General features: G+C 42.8%; 1 protein-coding gene across 1 annotated transcript in view; it reads left to right on the plus strand.

Moving 5' to 3' along the window:
- LOC123768904 (activating signal cointegrator 1 complex subunit 2) overlaps positions 1-19585 on the plus strand; it is a 120076-nt gene that overhangs the window by 58457 nt on the left and 42034 nt on the right. The window contains 2 exon segments of the mRNA XM_045759692.2: positions 9709-9851; positions 11454-11607. Coding sequence (XP_045615648.2) covers positions 9709-9851; positions 11454-11607 — 297 coding nt within the window.

Below are 19585 nucleotides of genomic sequence, written 5' to 3' on the forward strand. Positions count from 1 at the left end.
GAACTCCCCCAACCAAAAACAAGCAATCTAGTGTGACGTCACACACCTCCGCGCCGCTGTCTGCGCAGCTCCCCCCTCCCCGGGAGGGGGAAGGGGGAGCCCCAGACCCCCCGCGCTGGCTACCCACACCTCAGTTCTTGAGGCTGATGCTATTGGCGATGGTCGTGTGCTCTGGCTCCGGTGTCGCTACTGCACTGTGCTTTGCGTGTGGTGTTGGTTTTTGTGGGTGCGAGAGCCAGGAGTTATCTTCAGTACTCGGGCTGCATGCGCCTAGGGCTGCCTTCCCTAGGTGCCCTGTAAGTACTGCCCTTGGGGCTTGGGGCCACCTTCCACAGGCTCCTCGGGGTCTGCCTCTGCTGGTCCGTTTTACCTTTCGGTTTTTCGGCCGCCTGTTGGGCTCTTGGGTGTTCTGTTCTCTCTTGTTACCTGCAGGTAAGAGGCAGTTTGCACTGGTAGGGGCGCAGGGTGCTGCTCAGCTTGTATTTCCCGACATCGCGGCCGGCTCTGTTCCTTGGGGTTCGCTGTCCTCTTGCGGGGTTTTGTTTTTCTGTTTTGTTTTTGCCTGGTGGGGGGTTCTGTCATTTTATTGTTTGTTTTTGCCCTTCCACTGTTCTCCTCGGTGGCGCCCCCTGCTAGGTCCCCGTGAGTGTACACGTCCCTGGGGTTCAGCTTTAGAAGTTTGCTTGGTAGTTTTGGGTGCCAGTTTGCAAGGGCCTCGTACCCTGGTGGATAGCGCACAGGACTCGTAATTCTGTGGCGCGGGTTCGATTCCCGCACGAGGCAGAAACAAATGGGCAAAGTTTCTTTCACCCTGAATGCCCCTGTTACCTAGCAGTAAATAGGTACCTGGGAGTTAGGTCACGGGCTTCCTGGGGGTGGAGGCCTGGTCGAGGACCGGGCCGCGGGGACACTAAAGCCCCGAAATCATCTCAAGATAACCTCAAGATAACCCTGCCTGGGACTACCTGAGCGCGAGTCCTCTTAAAGTAAACGCTCAGGACCCTGGGAATCCCCTAGGGGGCGCGTGGGTCCGATGGATGTGACCCCGGAGTCCCCACTCGCTGTGTGCGAGTTTGAGGGTTGCTCGGTCCCCTTGTCTCAGTGTGACCCTCATTGTTTTTGCCTCTGCCACGCTGCCTGTTGGGTCGGTGATACTTTCGACCCTGAGTCCTGTGAGTGTTGCTGCTTGCTTGTGCCTCAATTTACCCAATCCTCTGATGCTTCTATTCGGGTATAGGCGGCGCGTGCGTTGCAGTCTAGGTTTCGTCTGTTGCAACGCGCTCGGTTGGTTGCTCCCCCGGATGCCCCGGGGCTGCCCTGCTTTGCTTTTCGAGACCCGGACTTGGGGGTGGGGGTCGCTTCGATCCTGGTTCAGTCCGCACCTCCTCGTCCTTCCCCTTCTGTTCGTTCTGGTCAGCAGATCGGGCCGGTCCGTCACGTGGCTGGTTCGATCTTCTCCTCGAGTCTTCTCGTATGGTTTTTTTGACTCGAGTCTATCATCATCTCTATGGTGATCAGGTGGCCTCCTTGTTGGTGTCCCACCTGAGGGCTTCTTCTCGGCGGCAGTATGAAGTTTCCTGGCGGTCCTTCCGTTTCTTTTTGCGTCTTCGTCGTGTTAGTTCCTTGTCTGTTCAGGTGGTCTTGTCCTTCCTCTCGTGGTTGTTTCAGGACCGTCATCTTATGCCTAACACTGTCGCTTCGTATCGTGCGGCGCTGGCGGAACCGCTTCAGCTTGCTTTCGGTATCGATGTTACGTCTGCGCCGTTTCGCAAGCTGTCTCGTGCATTGTTTCAACTCCGGCCTGCTCATGTGTCGCCTGAGCCGTCCTGGTCTTTGGACAGAGTGCTCGCTTTCCTTTCGTCTCCTCGTTTCGTTGTGGCCCCCTTCGGTCCAGGATTGTTTTTCCAAGGAACTTTTCTTGTTGGCTTTGGCCTCTGGGGTTCGGGTAGGGGAGCTTCATGCTCTCCTCCGGCTCAGGGGTTTCTGCTCTTTTGGTCGTGGTGATAGTTTTGTTCGTTTGCAGCCGTCTCCTTCTTTTCTTGCGAAGAATGAGACTGCTGCGTTCCAGAGGGGTCCATGGGTGGTTGATGCTTGGTTGGTCAGGCCGGGGGTGCATCATGTTTTATGTCCGGTTGCGGCGCTTCGCCGTTATTTGCGCGCCACAGCTTCTGTGTCCGGAGACGCGCTGTGGGTTGATCCGGTTTCCCTTCTTCCCTGTTCGCGGGTTCGGGTCTCTCAGGTCGTCCGCAGGGTTATTAGGTCCAGCCAGCCTGCGATCTATCCCCGTGCCCATGACGTTCGTAAGTTCGCGGCTCTTGCTGCCGTCTTTGGGTATATGTCTTGGTCTGATATTCGGGCGCGGGGATTTTGGCGGTCGAACAGGGTCCTGGCTGCTCGTTACCTTGTGAATGTCCCTGGGCCCCGTCGGGCCTGTGTTGCTTTGGGTCGGCGGTTGCAGCCAGTTGTCTCGGCTTCGAGTTGAGGAGTGAGCGACGACCGCCTCCCGGGTAAGTCCCTCTTTTTTCTGTCTGTGGGCAGTTAGCTCCGGGGAGCCGACGGGGCTCCCCCCAGAAAACCAGCGTTGAATGTAATGAAACGCCATTTTCTGGGTGAGTCCCGGAGGCTCCCCGGCATCCCTTCCTCCCCTCCGGTCGGCGGTTTTTCGCGTTTTTGACATCCAGCCTCAAGAACTGAGGTGTGGGTAGCCGGCGCGGGGGGTCTGGGGCTCTCCCTTCCCCCTCCCAGGGAGGGGGGAGCTGCGCAGACAGCGGCGCGGCGGTGTGTGACGTCACACTAGATTGCTTGTTTTCGGTTGGGGAGTTCTATCCACTAGTTCGGTTTTTGGTGGCAATTTTAACCAGAATAGGGGTTTGTTTTGAGGCGCTTACCTTTCTGGGTGCCTGTTCCGGTCGATGGCAGACATAGAATGCTTCCAACCACATGGGGGCTTCTATAGGCCATTGTTCCCCTTGCCTCTCTGAGGGGGCCCGGTTCTGGCCGTGGTCCCCGGTAGGCCTAAGAACTCCATACACATGACTGATGCCAAAGTCTGACATTAGCATATCAGCCTGGGATAGCTCCCGGGAGCCTCCGTGACTCGCGCAGAAAATGGCGTTTCATTACATTCAACTTTGGTTTTTTATATTGGTCTAACTTGTCTTGAATGATATATTCATAGTCGGCAAGATCAGATTCTATCAGACGTAATTCGTCTGGGTCAGTATTACTGACATGGAGTATGTACCTATAAGACTCGATTATAACCTTTATATGGTCATATTTTAGGTTAGCCACCCTTGTGGAACTTACTAGCCTGAAGACGTCAACTGAGTTAGTTCCTATACAGTTGTCACATTTGACAAGTAGTTTTGACAGGTGAACTTGAAGACCTCTCAAGAGTCTTGCAGTCTTTTCTGGAGTAGCCATTCTGGCTGTAAATTTGAGCTTTATAGGGCTTATATAGCTACTTGGACAGCTAAGGTACTTGCTCCTTTATGTAGAGCAGGTATAATTATTGACAGCCTGATATTTTCTTGAGGCTGATTGTAATTTACCTCATTTAGAGGTTAGCTACCTACCTAATAATAAGCAACTAAGATTTGAGTGGTATCTTGGTCTCACTACAGGTGTTCCTTAGCTTAGCTCTTCAAAATCAGCCTTGGATGGGTAGTGAACTTACAGTAACACTCAAAGATGTACATAGAAATATGTAATAAAATATAATTACACAATAAATGGTTAATCCCACCCTTGATAGGGTCAGCACAAGAATGAATAATATATGTACCACTAACTAGCTCAAGCCTAGTCTTGAAAATTTCTACCTAAGAAACTACAAATTTATTTAGTCTGTGTTTGTGCCAAATTCAGCACAATCACAGCCTAAATTCTTACCTAATAAAGGTTGGCAAAAATTATATTGTGGTGCAGTAATGTGAATATATAGTTGTGCTGTATTTTTGGGTTTTATAGTTTTATATAATATATACACTGGTAGAAATTATGTGTATAAGAAATTAAATGAACACAAGAGAATTAATTGTGTTTGGCAAGTATTCTACTGCCGTAAATAATATTTAACTCCTGAATGTACTCCTAATTGTGGAATAAAATGTTATCAGGGTTAGTAATGATTAATTAGTATGGGATCAGCAATTTGTATTAGTATACTGGATCCTAAAATGTTAATGAATCCACTGACTTGAGTGAATCGGTAATTATGGATTGAATTTAGGCTATAATGGACAGTCTGCTGACAGCCCTATATTGAAATATTTGTATAGCTCAATAATGGTTAACACATAATTGGTGTTAGTGAGGAATTGTTATAGAATTTATGAGCTGTTGCTCCTGGTGACCTAAAGATTCTTACTTCAGTATGAGGTATAGGTCTAAGTGTTGTGGGTAACTGACTGTGTCCCACGACTGTGTCCCAATCCCTGTTGCTACCTTATACATGAGGTATAAGTAGCAATGAATTGGTGTGAATTAGGCTAACCTATGTGTTACGCTGCTGGTAGACACAATTAATTAATGTGGTTAGTCTAGACTACTTCACACGATGATTAGTTATTACTAATTACTATATTTATATTTATCCGGTTCGATAACGACCATAATGTGGGATATCTGGGGCTTGACTCAATTTATTTAATTATTAAATTAATGAAATCAATTATGAAGGACCACCCACTTTTAAGAAAAGAGGGAAACTAATGAAAAGTGATCATTAGAAACACAAGGAAGAACCAGTGTCTATGGATAAATATTAGAAAGCATAATCACGTAAATAAATAATGGGCTGTATGGTTAATTAACTAAAGTCAGAGCCTCAAACACCTACATTGGGGGGGTATTGCTAGAACTTCATATACGTCTAGGAACTAGTGTGGTTCGTCACCAGTTCATTGTTTGATAAAGAATATTGTGACCAAAATATTAAAGAATCAATAGGCGATTACCAATAAAAATTATAAAGATTATTAGCATTAGAAAACAATCATTTAAATAAACACATTTTATCTCCAGTGTACATGACGAGTATTCAATTTGATAGTATCATGAACAAATAGAAAAAATTGGAGTAATTAAATGTGTACAAAAAGTCTTAGCTTTAAGACGATTTCTATGACATCATTCACGCCTCGTCCTCGTGATCTCGGGATCTCCACGTAGAAGCCCTTAGAGGTGAATGACACGAATGTAGGTAACAGCTCGTTGACTCCTCACATACGAGCTGTAATTTAAGGGATATTACGTAGCATTGAACTAGGCTACTTAAATCTGAATATTCATGAAATATAAAATAAAGATTAGTGCGGTACTAACGTTGGATTTTTTGTAGTTGTTCGATATAATGACAGGCTGCCCACGACATATACAATCTCTAATGATGCATCAAAAAAGAACTATATACTTATCGAAAGATGCAAATTATGCTGAAGCCTGCCGGTATTGCGTCTCAGTCTCAAACTTCCACAATATCGTACACGTGGTTGAGAGCTTGGCTTGAATATCGACGCGTTATTAGTTGACCGAGCACTGCAGATCACATAGAAGAATAATTATTCGTTCTGGGTTGAGTACCAGTGTAATTCTTGCTGATACTGTAATCCCAACGTCATGTGTCTCAGACTCTGACGCCACGACTTTTGTTGCTCAATTCCGCAACACGAGTCCACCACCCACACACACAATGGCATCTCTCCTTCCTCCCCGCGTCCCCGCATTCACCACAGAAATTATTTATCACGAATAATACTATTTCGCGCAATTGTGGCTGAAAGACTTTAATAAAGACTGGGTTGTAATTCTAGGGATTTAAATATTATTGCTTTCTCGTCTTATGGTGGTAAACGAGAAATGGAGAAGATTTTAGTTTACTCCATGGCATTCACGCGTGACGGTAAAATTATTACTTGATAACAATTGTAACTAAAAACTCTCGATTTAGAATTATTTGGGAGTTATGTTATCCATAAATAATTATCACACGGAATACTGATGATTTTAGTGAATCATATTCAATTCTCTAATACACTGGCTATAAATGTGTTTAGCTAGATATAATCTGACGCAATACTGGTGCTTGGTTTCGTAAGAATTCCAGCATCCATATGCAGATATAATGGTTAGTTCATGTGAACATTACCGTTAGTAAGTTTTAGTGACTACTGTAGTTAGTATCTAATAATACTGATTTATTATAATACAATAGTATTGTATTAGTGTTGGAAATTTCCAACACTTAGGAAGAAATTTGTTGGTTCACCTGTGTGCCAATAGAGGTCACTACTGTGTTTCGTTTGGCCAATCAGAGAGCAGCAACATTCTTCATATTGAAGATTTAGCGCTGGTTTATCGGAGCTCTACTGCCTCCTATTTACGTCGAATTTTCTTATAAAATTAGTATATTTCGAAGTAAAACAATGTTTTTTCAACTTCTACAGCCAGCACCGACATTGTAGTAAACAAATATGTTACATTTGTTGTTTACCTACGTAATTCTAAGAGATACTGTGTAGCTGTCTTTGTTGCTCGGAAGATGCGCTGACAATTATTGTATATATTTACTGAATTTACCCAAGGGCCACTAACTATCTAGTGACCTCGAAGAGGACAGAAAGCCGGCGGCTTGTTAAAGGGCCCGCCAATTGTCTTAATGATATTTTTTAGCTGGAATTTGGCATTTACGGCTTCAGCGGGTAGGCGGTTCCATGGGTTTATAGCCCTCTTGGTGTAAAAAAAACATCTGTTTTCAGTCCTACTTCAGAGAACATACTCTCCAACACTATATCTGTGATTGTCCTGTTATCAGTGACTTCATACCAAATGGTATGAGGTATTTTGAGCTCTGTAATTACTTCATACACTCAGGAATATTGGAAGATATTCTTGTGCTGCACCCAGATTTTGCCAGTGGAGGCTAATAGATCAGCATTAAGTATTTTGTTCTCTCCTAATTCCATGTATGACTGGCCATCCTGTGAGGTGAGGATGTTGGATGAGCTTGTAGCTGGTTTTTTATCTACACTGTGTGGTCCTTTATACAGAATAGGGAAGCAGCACATTGCTGTGTATACCTAAACATGTTTAAAAATACATTGTTTGAGAGGAGTCTTGTAGAAACTGGTAAGAGTAATTATAATATAATGTTTCCATGATTCAGTGCTTACCTCTTGTGAAAATCGCGAAGAGTTGTTTAGTCAGAGTTGATTTGTTTTTTGTATTGAGGCTGGTATTTTCTAAATTGATTCCATGTACAGTATGTCTAACCATCCTGTGAGATGGGAGTATTAGATAAACTTATAGCTAGTTTTTTATCTACACTGTAATATTCCATATAGAATAGGGTAGTAGTACATTGCTGTGTATACCTAATCTTCTTAATAAAAAAAATCAGTAATAAAAATTTTAAATTATAGTTTGTATTATTACAAATACAGTACTGTATTATCCTTATTAAATCATGTTGACCATGGATCATTAAGATCTCATGTTGATATGTAATAGTCATATTTCTTTTGAACTGCTAATCCATGCTAATCATTCATTAAATTGTGCATTATGTCTCAATTTTTCACTTCCTTGCATATACTGTACAGTGCAAAAAGATAGGATAAAAGTAAACCAGTAATATTTCTTTCATTATATTTTTCATTTAAATAACTGCATCAATATTTTTACAGCTGACAGGATTTGTTTTACCATACAGGTGCATTATTTGTTAAAAAAAATTTGGTTTATTGTTACACACAATGGTGCTACATAGCCTTCCCAGCTTGGTGCCTTCTTTTAATACTTACTGATTAAAAAATAAATAATAAATACATTTTATTCAGGAAAAGTACATACAGTTGATTTACAAACATAATGTTGGATTTATAGACAGCTAGTACATACAATACGTAAACCACTAATACTCATAGCATTTCGGGCAAGGTGTGGGGGAAAAAACACAGACTAAAACTTAATAGTAATCAGGATTAGGTATAAATTGTGTTGAAAGAAGGAATAAAAAATACAAAAAGGGGGGGTTAACATAGCATAAAACAGCAATTGCACATGTTGGTGAACAGCGTTGTTTAAAAAATAGCAAGACATGGGTTGACATTTAGGAGGTAAGTTAGGTTACATGGAGTTAATTAGGCAGTACTGTACTTGGTTTAACCCTTAAACTGGTTGAGAGAGGTACAGCCTTTGACATGATTCGGGAGGTCATTCCACATTCTGGGTCCCTTGATTTGTAGAGCACTTCTAGTTTGGTTACACACAGCCAAATTGAGTAACAGGAAGAGGTCTTGGACACAAATTTGTTCCATGCAAAATGTAGAGGAATCAGCTGAGTATTCCTCAAATAAAATAAGTTGCCTCAGCTTATAAGATAAATAAAATAAGCATTTCTCAAATAAGTAGCTGCCTCACCTCACTGCCTTACTGCTACATAGCCTTCCCGGCATGTTGCCTTCTTTTGATAATTATGTATTCCACACCCAAATTGTATAACAGGAAGAGGTCTTGGACCCCTACTTCCCTCTCTCTTTTTTTAATAGTCTATATAGTCATAATTATAGCTTTAAGTATTCAATGAATAAAGTTTTTGACATTTTTACCCTTCTCCTTACCTAACATCATTTGTGCAGCATATTTTTATTTTATGTCTCACCCAGATTTAATTTCAAAATAAAACCAAACTAAATAAATTAGAAATGGGTATGTATAGCTAAGGTACACCCTTACTACTAGGTGAACAGGGGCATTTGGTGATAGTAAAATTATCCCATCAGGCAGGGCTCATCACCTTCTCTCATATTTCATGTTCACCAGTGTTTATTTACTTAATAACTACTGGTATAATATCTTGCTATTATAAAACTAATTCTACTACTGTATCATGAAACACATATTTACTTCAAGTTTCAAGCAGAGAATGCATATATAACTAACACGAAGGACTCCTCTTCACTAGATTCACCAGCTATAATATTTTGGTCATGTTCCAATATCATAAATCGATCCCAGTGTTATGTAGTAGAGAAAAAATGACTTATATCCAGTTTACGTAAAGCTACGAGTGGTCGAAACCACACTTAAATCCCGGAATGAACTTACGAAGGTTTTTCCACTTAGTGTAGCTACTTGAATACGGACGTAGCCGCCACGAAGGCGCTAAGAGAAAAAAGCTTCGTAAGTACCTTCCTGAATCCGGCTCCTGGCCTTGTTATAGTTTTCCCATAATGTTTTATGCTCCTTTTTTTTATGTGAATGTTTCCTCATGAAAGGTTGTGTTGGGTGGGAACTAGGGCAAGTTGATGAGGGAGTAACCCAGAAAGTGGTGGTTTATTTCACTTAACAATATTTCTGTAACCTGTACCCATATATACTGACGAACACAAATTATGGTCATATGGCCTATTTTCACAAAATCCAAAATTTTAAACTCTTTGAGGAGCTGGAACATGTATTCTTAGATAACAGGAGAATCAATGTCTTATTTTACACTAAACTCACACATCAGAAAAGTAAGTGTTAGTATATTTCTTTAATATTTCTAATGTATTGGCTTACACTACTGTTAGTTATTCCCGTCCCTTTTCTGAGAGTTATTCTTTTAGATAAGTGTACCCAACAATATTTTTTATTTAAGTATAGCATTTATGATGTTTCTGTGAATAGTCATCCTAAATGTTTGACTAATATTAATTCCAGACTGAGGGTGACACAAGCGGAATGAATGGATATGCACAAGTTGGATCAGCAGTACCAAATCATATTGAATTAGCTTCTTTGGTGTCCAATGTCCAAGACCTGTTGCCAGAGCTAGGAGCTGGTTTTATCCAAGAATGTCTGAAGTAAGTTTTGCCTTATTTAAAATGTAAATTCTACTCTTTACTTTATTATCAATGCACAAGGAAAAGTATGAAACTCCTCTCGCAATATCCAGCCCATCCTTCTGTTTTGGTAGTACAATATCTATAGTAACACTGAGGACAGTAATATATATATACCAACATACAACAAATACTTGCCGCCAATTCTCTCTGCTTCCAGTTTGTTTGTGTAGCTTCGGGGGTTTTTCATTTCGTCTAGTTTTTTCGCTTTTGTTTCTGGAGGTGGTCTGCTATGCTTCTCATTAGGTATGCCTAGGTTGTGTTGGTAGTCCTTTGGTGCTCTCAAGGTTTAACAACTGCTACTGGTGGTCAGTTTGCCTGGTATTAGACAGGGTTCAACCAGCTTAGCTAGCCCAGTGCATAGGTTTCCCATAGGGCTTACTCCTCCCTACAGGCCCTGGAAATCCCCATTAGGCTTGGGGGTGACCATGAGTGTGTCTTCTGAGTCCTCTCTCGCTTTGTGTGATGTTGAAGGGTGTTCATTGCACTTGCCTCAGGGTGACGATTATTCATACTGCCTCCGCCATACTGCCTGTTGGGTCAGTGACACCTCTGACTTGGAGTCTTGCTGGATTTGTTCTCCACTTGTGCTCCAGTTTACTCATTCTTTGTCTGAAGGTCTCAGGGGTCTGGTGGCAGCTGCATTGAATGCTAGGTTTTCATTGTTGCAACGAGCCAGGTTGGTCGCCTGTTTGGATGCCCCGCCTGGGTTTTAGGGACCAGGATTTAGAGGCGTTCGTCGCTTCGACCGTGGTTCCGTCCTCAAATGTGAATGTCTCTGCCAACCTTCCTTCCCAGGTTGGCGTGGTTCGCCCTGCTTCTCCCTGACCTGCTTCCGGCTCCCAAATGTCTGAGGGTTTCAGAGTTGGGGCGGAGTTTTGCTCTGAATGAGGCTTGGGTGGCTTCAACGATTGCCCCTTCCGATTCGGGAAGGGGCATTTCGGTCGTATGTCCGGTGGCGGCTTTATGTCACCACCTGCGACATACCTGTGACTGCGTGGTAGACTCCCATTGTGGCTCCCTGAAGCTAATACATACTCACAGAGGAGAGTAAATGGCTAAGCAACAGGAAGGAGGGAGAACCGCCAACACAATGATGAAGAAGAGACGCCCTGCCAAAAAGTTGATTCCAAGATCACACACAGCCTCCAAAACTCAAACACACCAACAGGAAATAAGGTCACCCAGACCTGGGATGACTGAAAAAAAATCGTGCCTGAACAACAGCCTAGGTCAGGGTCGCAAGGACAGCCGAGAAAAACAGCAGTAACATGGGACTACAAAAAAACGGCAATCAGGCGAGGACATTGTAGTACTCCCATAAGTTGGTACCTAGTAGTCCCAACTGATGGAACCTAGTAATATGACATGCTATCAGAGATAGTAGCTTCAGGGTTCACTCAGAAATTGATGTTTCATTACATTCTTGATTGAAGCCTTCATGGCCCATAAAAATAGGAAATGGGGTAATGAAAATGTATGTATTTCATGTTTTGTTTGCAATATATTCGTACATTCTTTAGTTCATGCTCTTTTTAATAATATGTATTGTGATTACTCTAGGTACTACTGCTATTCCACGGAAGATGTTATTCATGCTCTCCTAGAAGGAAGCCTGCCACCTTCATTGGTCACTCTGGATCGCTCTATGCCTGCTCAAGTGGAACAGAAGCCCTCATCCCCGCCATTGCCACCCTCAACGGAGGATGATACCCAGGTACTGAACTATAATACTATGTTAGGTATATTGCTGGAACAAAGGTGGATGTATTCAAGGCACTTACATAGTTCTTGCAAGAAGTGCTGAACCAACCAGGCTGTAGTGGATACCTGAGCCTACGGGCTGCTCCAAGCAACAGCCTATTGGACAAAGTTATCACAAGTCAAGCCTGCCTTAGGATAGCCAGGCTCGGGGAGTAGAAGAATTCTCAGAATCTTCTCCAGATATGCTCCAGGTATTGAATTATGATGTCCAGAAACTGAATGCTGGCACAGAGTACTGGATTGTATCACAGGACACTAAATTACTGAGGCACAAGGAGTTCCCCAACTACAAATGGGTTACATTCTTGAAAAGTGTTCGTACAACATTTGTTTGGAACGTACAGCGAGATCCTGCATTCTGCAGTCCCGAGACTGCAGAATGCCTACTACTACTACTAGAACGAGATTTCCCATAGGCGCAATGCAATAAGTGGGGGATGCTTTCCTGGACCACCAAAAATCATCATAATACCAATGTTTTTGGGACATACAGAAAACATACCATATTATTTACCATGAATGATGATGTCCTTTTTGTCAAAGTTGGCTGTTTTTGAGGAGTGCGGGGATCTAGTTGTTGTGACAGTGATGGGTGATGTCGGTCGGCCTGAGTGGACAGCACACTGGACTTGTGATCCTGTGGTCCCGGATTCGATCCCGGGCGCCGGCGAGGAACAATGGGCAGAGTTTCTTTCACCCTATGGTCTGTTACCTAGCAGTAAGATAGGTACCTGGGTGTTAGTCAGATGTCACAGGCTACTTCCTGGGGGTGGAGGCCTGGTCGAGGACCGGCTGCGGGGACACTAAAAGCCCCGAAATCATCTCAAGATAACCTCAAAATGTTGCATCGGCAGCAAAGATTGGCTGGCCATCTTCAGTCTCACTGCCTGCGTTTGATAAGGGAGATGATGCATGGGTGACAAACATGGATGGGCCATAATCAAGGTCACTAGTATCTGTAGAATTGAAAAGTTTTGGTTCAATCTTTTTCTTAAGATCGTTGAAGCTATTGATAGAGTATTAACTGCAGGGAGCCACAATGGGCTCTCCACAGAAAACCAGCATTACTGTACTGTATATGTAACGAGATGCCGATTTCTGGGTGAGCCCCGGTGGCTCCCTGACATCCTCCCTCCCTCCCTCCAGGTCATCAGGGGGGATGTCATAATATTATGATCATGGTACAAGTTATTGTATCAAATGAAGGAAAACAACATGTAAAGGATCTGGGAATGATGATGCCTTAAGACCTAACGTTTAGGGAGCATAACCAAACAAATATTGCGTCAGCCAGAAAAATGATAGGATGGATTATGAGAACCTTCAAATACAGGGATCCCATCACAATGGTTGTACTATTCAAATTACTTGTGCTGTCCTATCTTGAGTACTGGTATTTCTTGATATTCGCTTCCTCCTTCAGAGCAGGAGAGGTTGCTGAAATAGAGGGAATACAGAGAACATATATGGCATACATAGACATAATAAAGCACTTAAACTATTGGGATTGTCTCTAAGCTCTCCAAATGTACTCACTAGAAAGGAGACGAAATGGGTATAAAATAATATACACATGGAAAATACTGGAGGGGCAGGTCCCAAATTTACACAGTAAAATAACAATATACATACTGGAATGAACAGTATGGATGAACATGCAGAAGAGAACTAGTGAAGAGCAGGAGTGCCATAGGCACAATCAGTGAACACTGCATCAACATCAGAGGTCCACGGTTGTCCAACATCCTCTCAGCGAGCATAAGAAATAATGCCTGAATAAATGTGAATGTCTCTTATCAACTCAACTGTGCCGCATTATAATGACACCTCAGTGGTACGCTAGAAAACGTTATTTAAAAAAGTTATTTTCTCTTGTATTGTTAATATGTGGTCTCTGATCACGGAACTAAACTAAAATATTGTAGGTGACATACATGACGTATGATGGAGCTGAGAAAGTGAGCCATGTATGAGTGCTGGGTGAGTAGGCGCCCAAACATGCTTGCCACAGTTGCCGCAAATATAATTTTTCATAATTATTTCAATGTGTCTCATTTGTTTCTCCTCTGGTTTTTTGCTGTAATATTATTCAAACATGTGTACTTTGTGGAATTTATATAATGGTAGTTAACCCCTTAACTGCGTTGCCTCCAAATGTGACACCCCCGCAGTGCGCAGGAAATAAATTCTCTGGAAAAAATTCTTTTTTCTTTTTAAAGTGTCAAAAACCCTTCCCTCAGTATGGGTATGTAAAAAAAAAGTCGAAATTGTACTTACTTTGGCTGCTATGGGGTCCGGAAGTTGGGGCGTGACGTCATCATTCCCCGTGCGCCCGTGCCGTAAGCTCTCGGGGGCAGTGGGGCGCTCGGGGCGGGGTGCGCGAGTTGCCGCGAATATATTTTCGTTCATTTTTTGCGCACCTTTCCAAATACATTTTCATTGTTTTTATGTGCCAATCCAATGTATAATGAACACGTACACTATAATATCGCAGTACAACATCCGTACTGTCCGTAGACACTGTGTTACGTGCATGAAACTTGTGCGCACATATGCAGCACATATTTACTATGTATCATGCTAATTTGTGTATATATACAATCTATTTACACACTATACACTGTCACACACTATATACATTCACCATCAACACATTCAGAACACCGCGTAGCAGCTGTTTCATATGGGCCAATAGCAGCTGCCTCGTATGGGCCAATATCAGCTGCCTCGTATGGGCCAACAGCAGCTGCCCCGTATGGGCCAACAGCAGCTGCCTCGTATGGGCCAATAGCAGCTGCCTCGTATGGGCCAATAGCAGCTGCCTCGTATGGGCCAATAGCAGCTGCCTCGTATGGGCCAATAGCAGCTGCCCCGTATGGGCCAATAGCAGCTGCCCCGTATGGGCCAATAGCAGCTGCCCCGTATGGGCCAATAGCAGCTGCCTCGTATGGGCCAATAGCAGCTGCCTCGTATTGGCCAATAGCAGTTGCCTCGTATGGGCCAATAGCAGCTGCCTCGTATGGGCCAATAGCAGCTGCCTCGTATGGGCCAAATAGCAGCTGCCGCGTATGGGCCAAATAGCAGCTGCCTTGTATGGGCCAATAGCAGCTGCCTTGTATGGGCCAATAGCAGCTGCCTCGTATGGGCCAATAGCAGCTGCCTCGTATGGGCCAATAGCAGCTGCCTCGTATGGGCCAATAGCAGCTGCCTCGTATGGGCCAATAGGAGCATTTGACCATGAACACATTCAGAACACCTCGAGTGAGAGCAGCCACACCCAGCCAGTCTCCCTCACTCCAACATCTTACTCGCCAACATTGTTCCTCCCACCATATTATTATAGTTCTTATTACACATGTTCTATATACCTATCTACATGTTTTATTTACCAGAACTATGCAAGTAAGCCGGTATTGTGTCCAAACAGTACAGTGGCCACCATACACTGCATGAAAAATCACACAGCAGACGACGCTACGATTACGTCACCTCCCTCACCGAAATAGCTCCTCTCAACATTCTCCTGTTGCTGTTCTTACACTATATACACACACTATATATACCCATGTACATATGTGTTGCCCATAGCGAACCAATAAGCTAGTATGGTGAGCAAAACAAGAGTGGCAGCCACACACACACAATGAGGCTACCTCAATTCTCGCCCTCCCTCATCAAAATTCCTCCTTCCACAATACTACGCACAACGCTAATTATAACCACAATCCTGCTATTATCACAATCCTGGTCACTAATTCCTGTAAATGAATAATTGACCACACGTTTATTTTAAAAAGGAACCTTAGAAATCATTTGAAGATTCCTAGATGAACGAAATAATGCTGTGGTGCTGTGGCTAGCGCTGTGAACATCGTGAGCAGCATTGAATCACTGATATTTGAACATTGTACCCAGTCATTATCACACTCAGGCTCTAATATAACACTATCATAGCTAAATAATACAAGTTATATATATATTTTGGCATTATTAGGCGATGCTGTGGTCACATGCTGAACAGCAGTGCTGTGCGCTCATGCTGCGAGCGCCAGCCTTGGTTGCTCACACACTACTGAGGCTCCCACACCCGGGAATGTGGACCACGATTTTTTTTAAAGATGGCGTCTGTTTACAAGAGCCCTGAGGAAGCTGATGTGAACCCCATGTAGCCGCGGGAGTTTTGAATGGAACGTGAAAAATACAAATACCCGGAGGCGCGTTGCGCAAACCAGACGTGAGCCTGCAGGCGCGTTGCGCAGTTTAAGGGTTAAATGTTGTGAAATATCACTCTACTAAAAAATATGGTGACACGTATTTTATATTCTAAGCTCAATCAAACACTGTTTTTGCTGTTATTTCACTATATATATATATGTATGTTATATATAACTATCTACACTTTTATGCACCATTTCGAACCTCAAATATAGTGTGTTGAGAGGTACTGTTCATAACGACTCAAAGCCCTATTTCTAGGAGGCCCCTTCTTCTTCCAAGCCTTAGTGAGGTGTACCAGGCCTCTGAGACCCACACTGATCTGCCAGGAGCTATGACCGGAACCTGGTTCTCTCGATGAGGTGAAGGGAGCTTGGGTAGCAGAGAGCAACCCAAAACTGAGAAAAAATCCTACCAGTACACACAAGTGCAACACAACAAACAAATGCCCGAATAAAATTACCCTAAGGTAAGTTAGGGTTAATTAAGGTAATGGGAGCCGGTCGGCCGAGCGGACAGCACGCTGGACTTGAGCCTGGGTTCGATCCCAGGCGCTGGCGAGAAACAATGGGCAGAGTTTCTTTCACCCTGTGCCCATTACCTAGCAGTAAAATAGGTACCTGGGTGTTAGTCAGCTGTCACGGGCTGCTTCCTACGGGTGGAGGCCTGGTCGAGGACCAGGCCGCGGGGACACTAAAAAGCCCCGAAATCATCTCAAGATAACCTCAAGGTAATCAGTGCCACTATATGCAGCTACAGCATGGAACACATACCTTATGAAGCATAAACACAAATTTGAGAAAGTTCAGAGGTTTGCAACTAAATTAGTACCAAAATTAAGAGGCCTCACCTGTGAGAAAAGGTTGAGAGAACTCACCCTCACAACCTTAGAGGAGAGAACAAACAGAGGGATATGATAACTACATACAAAATCCTGAGGGGAATGGATAAAGTGGATAACGGAAGCCTATTTAAATTCAAAAGAGGTGGGACGAGAGGACGTAAATGGAAGCTAGATACAGGGGTACCTCGGTTTAAGAATTTAATCCATTCCTGGAGACAGCTCGTAATCTGAAAATTTGTAAACCGAAGCTATTTTCTCCATAAGAAATAATGGGAAATGAATTAATCTGTTTCTGACTACCCAAAATCTTCACTTCAAACTAAATTTTATACCTAATTCATCCAAATCTACACTACAAAAGTATGTTCAAGTTATTACTTATCCCTTGCTGATGACTGCCTGTTGGCATATGGAAGATGGTGAGGAGGAGGGAGGAGAGGTGTTACTGTTTGGAAGGGGAGTCCCCTTCCATTTTTACATCAGGCAGTGAAGATTTCTCTGGAGTGCACTCTCCGGCACTGTTTGCCTGCATACCACTAGGTCCTGGTTGTGGCTCACTGCTTGATTTTCTCACTTTTCTCACAAGGAAATGTTCCATTGAAGATTGTATTTTCCTTCTTTGCATCACTTGTCTGTAGTGAGACATCACATTGTCATTAAAAAGATCAATGCAACGGCCTATTACAGCTTTATCTGGGTGATTCTTTTCAGCAAAACTTTGCAGTTCTTCCCTTACTGCACACATTTTTTTAATTAATGAGGAAGGGACATTCTCTTTTGCCTCCTCTTCCTCCCCTGAAGATTTGCTGTACTGCCTAGCTAGTTCAACAACACGAGTACCATTTTCATGCTTATGAATGATCTCTTGCTTTTCCTCTATTGTCATTCTCACATGTGATTTCTTGCCTTGAACCTTACCACTGGCTTTCTTGGGACCCATGGCAAAATATATAATAACTTTTATGCTCAAATTGATAAAAATCCAACAAAAAACTGTAAATTCTTGTGAAGAATTCAGGCAGGATAGTTATTGGCCACGAGGCACTGGTAAACTGAGGTGCGGTCGCCGTGCCACCACGCGTTAGGTTGTCCCGTACGCGTATCAACAAACTCGTAACCTGATGCAATGCTCGTATCCCAATGCAAATTTTCTGAACAAATCGGGCTCGTAACCTGAAAAACTTGTAAACAGGGACGCTCGTAACCCGAGGTACCACTGTTTATGCAATTGGAGCTAGCTACCTTTATGGATGGTAGGAAAGTAGAATGCATTGAAGGAAGACGTTGAAGCCAATTTCTTCCACAACTTTTAAAAAGAAATATGACAAAAATGTTAATACTGAGAGGAATTAATGCACCAGATATAAACAGCTAGTAGGCAGTAAGAAGGAATAGGTAGATCTCACTCCCCATAGGCACTGATATAGGTGTGCAACAGCATGCTACAAAATGGCTTCCGGAAGTGATGAGTTATGAGGAGAGACGAGAGGTGTTAAACATGTCAGAACTAGAAGATAGAAGAAAAAGAGCAGATATGATCACCATTTACAAAATACTAAAAGGAATCGACCAAATTAACAGAGGAATTCCTGAAACCAGCATCTTCAAGAAGAAGAAGAAGACAGATTCAAGCTAAGGAAACAAAAGGGCCCCAAAAAATTAGAAAGTTTTCTTTTCCCCAAACTGAGTGGTAGACGGTTAGAAGAAGCGATGCCATAATATTCTTACCATGATTACCATGATAAATCCCTGATTTTAACCCTTAGACAGCGGCTGTAGAGAAATAGTGCTACCCGCCTCTGCACAAAAAATAAACAAATTCCAAACATTATTTTTTATTATAGAATTATTAATTTGTATGCAAAATGTAAGAAAAGCATTAAAAGGGAATATTTATAATTTCACTTGGTGAAGGTGTTCTGCAAGGCCGCATCTGGCACTCTGGTGCTCCACTTTGCTAATGCTTCCTGTTTTATCGTTGGATGTTTCACTGAATGTTTTATCACTTGTTTTTCTTTATGTACATCCACAGAGAGCTATTACATACACATATGCATTATGCATGTAAAAAACCCAGACAAAATTTGTTTTAAATTGTCATATGACTATGACCACATTTTTTTTTTTTTTTTTTTTTTTTTTTGAGATATATAGAAGAGTTGTTACATTCTTGTACAGCCACTAGTACGCGTAGCGTTTCGGGCAAGTCCTTAATCCTATGGTCCCTGGAATACGATCCCCTGCCGCGAAGAATCGTTTTTTCATCCAAGTACACATTTTACTGTTGCGTTAAACAGAGGCTACAGTTAAGGAATTGCGACCAGTAAATCCTCCCCCGGCCAGGATATGAACCCATGACAAAGCGCTCGCGGAACGCCAGGCGAGTGTTTTACCACTACACCACGGAGACTGTAAACATGAAACATGATTCATAACATGAAATGGAAGCAGGATTTTTTTATGGGTCAAGGTAAACTTCATTACATCCACATAGACCTATTATATCCATATTTGCATTATACATGTAAAACCTAGACAATAATTTTTTAAATTGTCTTTTGATGATAACTGCAGTCCCCTAGGGATCATCAATAGATGATAACCACAGCCTAAGAGTTAAATAAAGTACTTTGAGCTAAGCACATTCCTTAATGCTTAACAAATAATTAAAGCAGATGAACAAATCCACAAGGACTAAGGCAGCATCTGGGATTATCCCGGGCGTAGCTTCGAACCCTCATCACGGCCCTTGTGGATTTGTTCATTTTATATATCACACTATTGTGATTTCTGTGTGGAGTAAATCAGAAAATAATGTTACACAATTCTAACTAAACAAAAGACACTGCTTATCTCAGAGTGGTTGTGCCAA

The sequence above is a fragment of the Procambarus clarkii genome, chromosome 64 (assembly GCF_040958095.1).
Source record: "Procambarus clarkii isolate CNS0578487 chromosome 64, FALCON_Pclarkii_2.0, whole genome shotgun sequence".
NCBI lineage: Eukaryota > Metazoa > Arthropoda > Malacostraca > Decapoda > Cambaridae > Procambarus > Procambarus clarkii.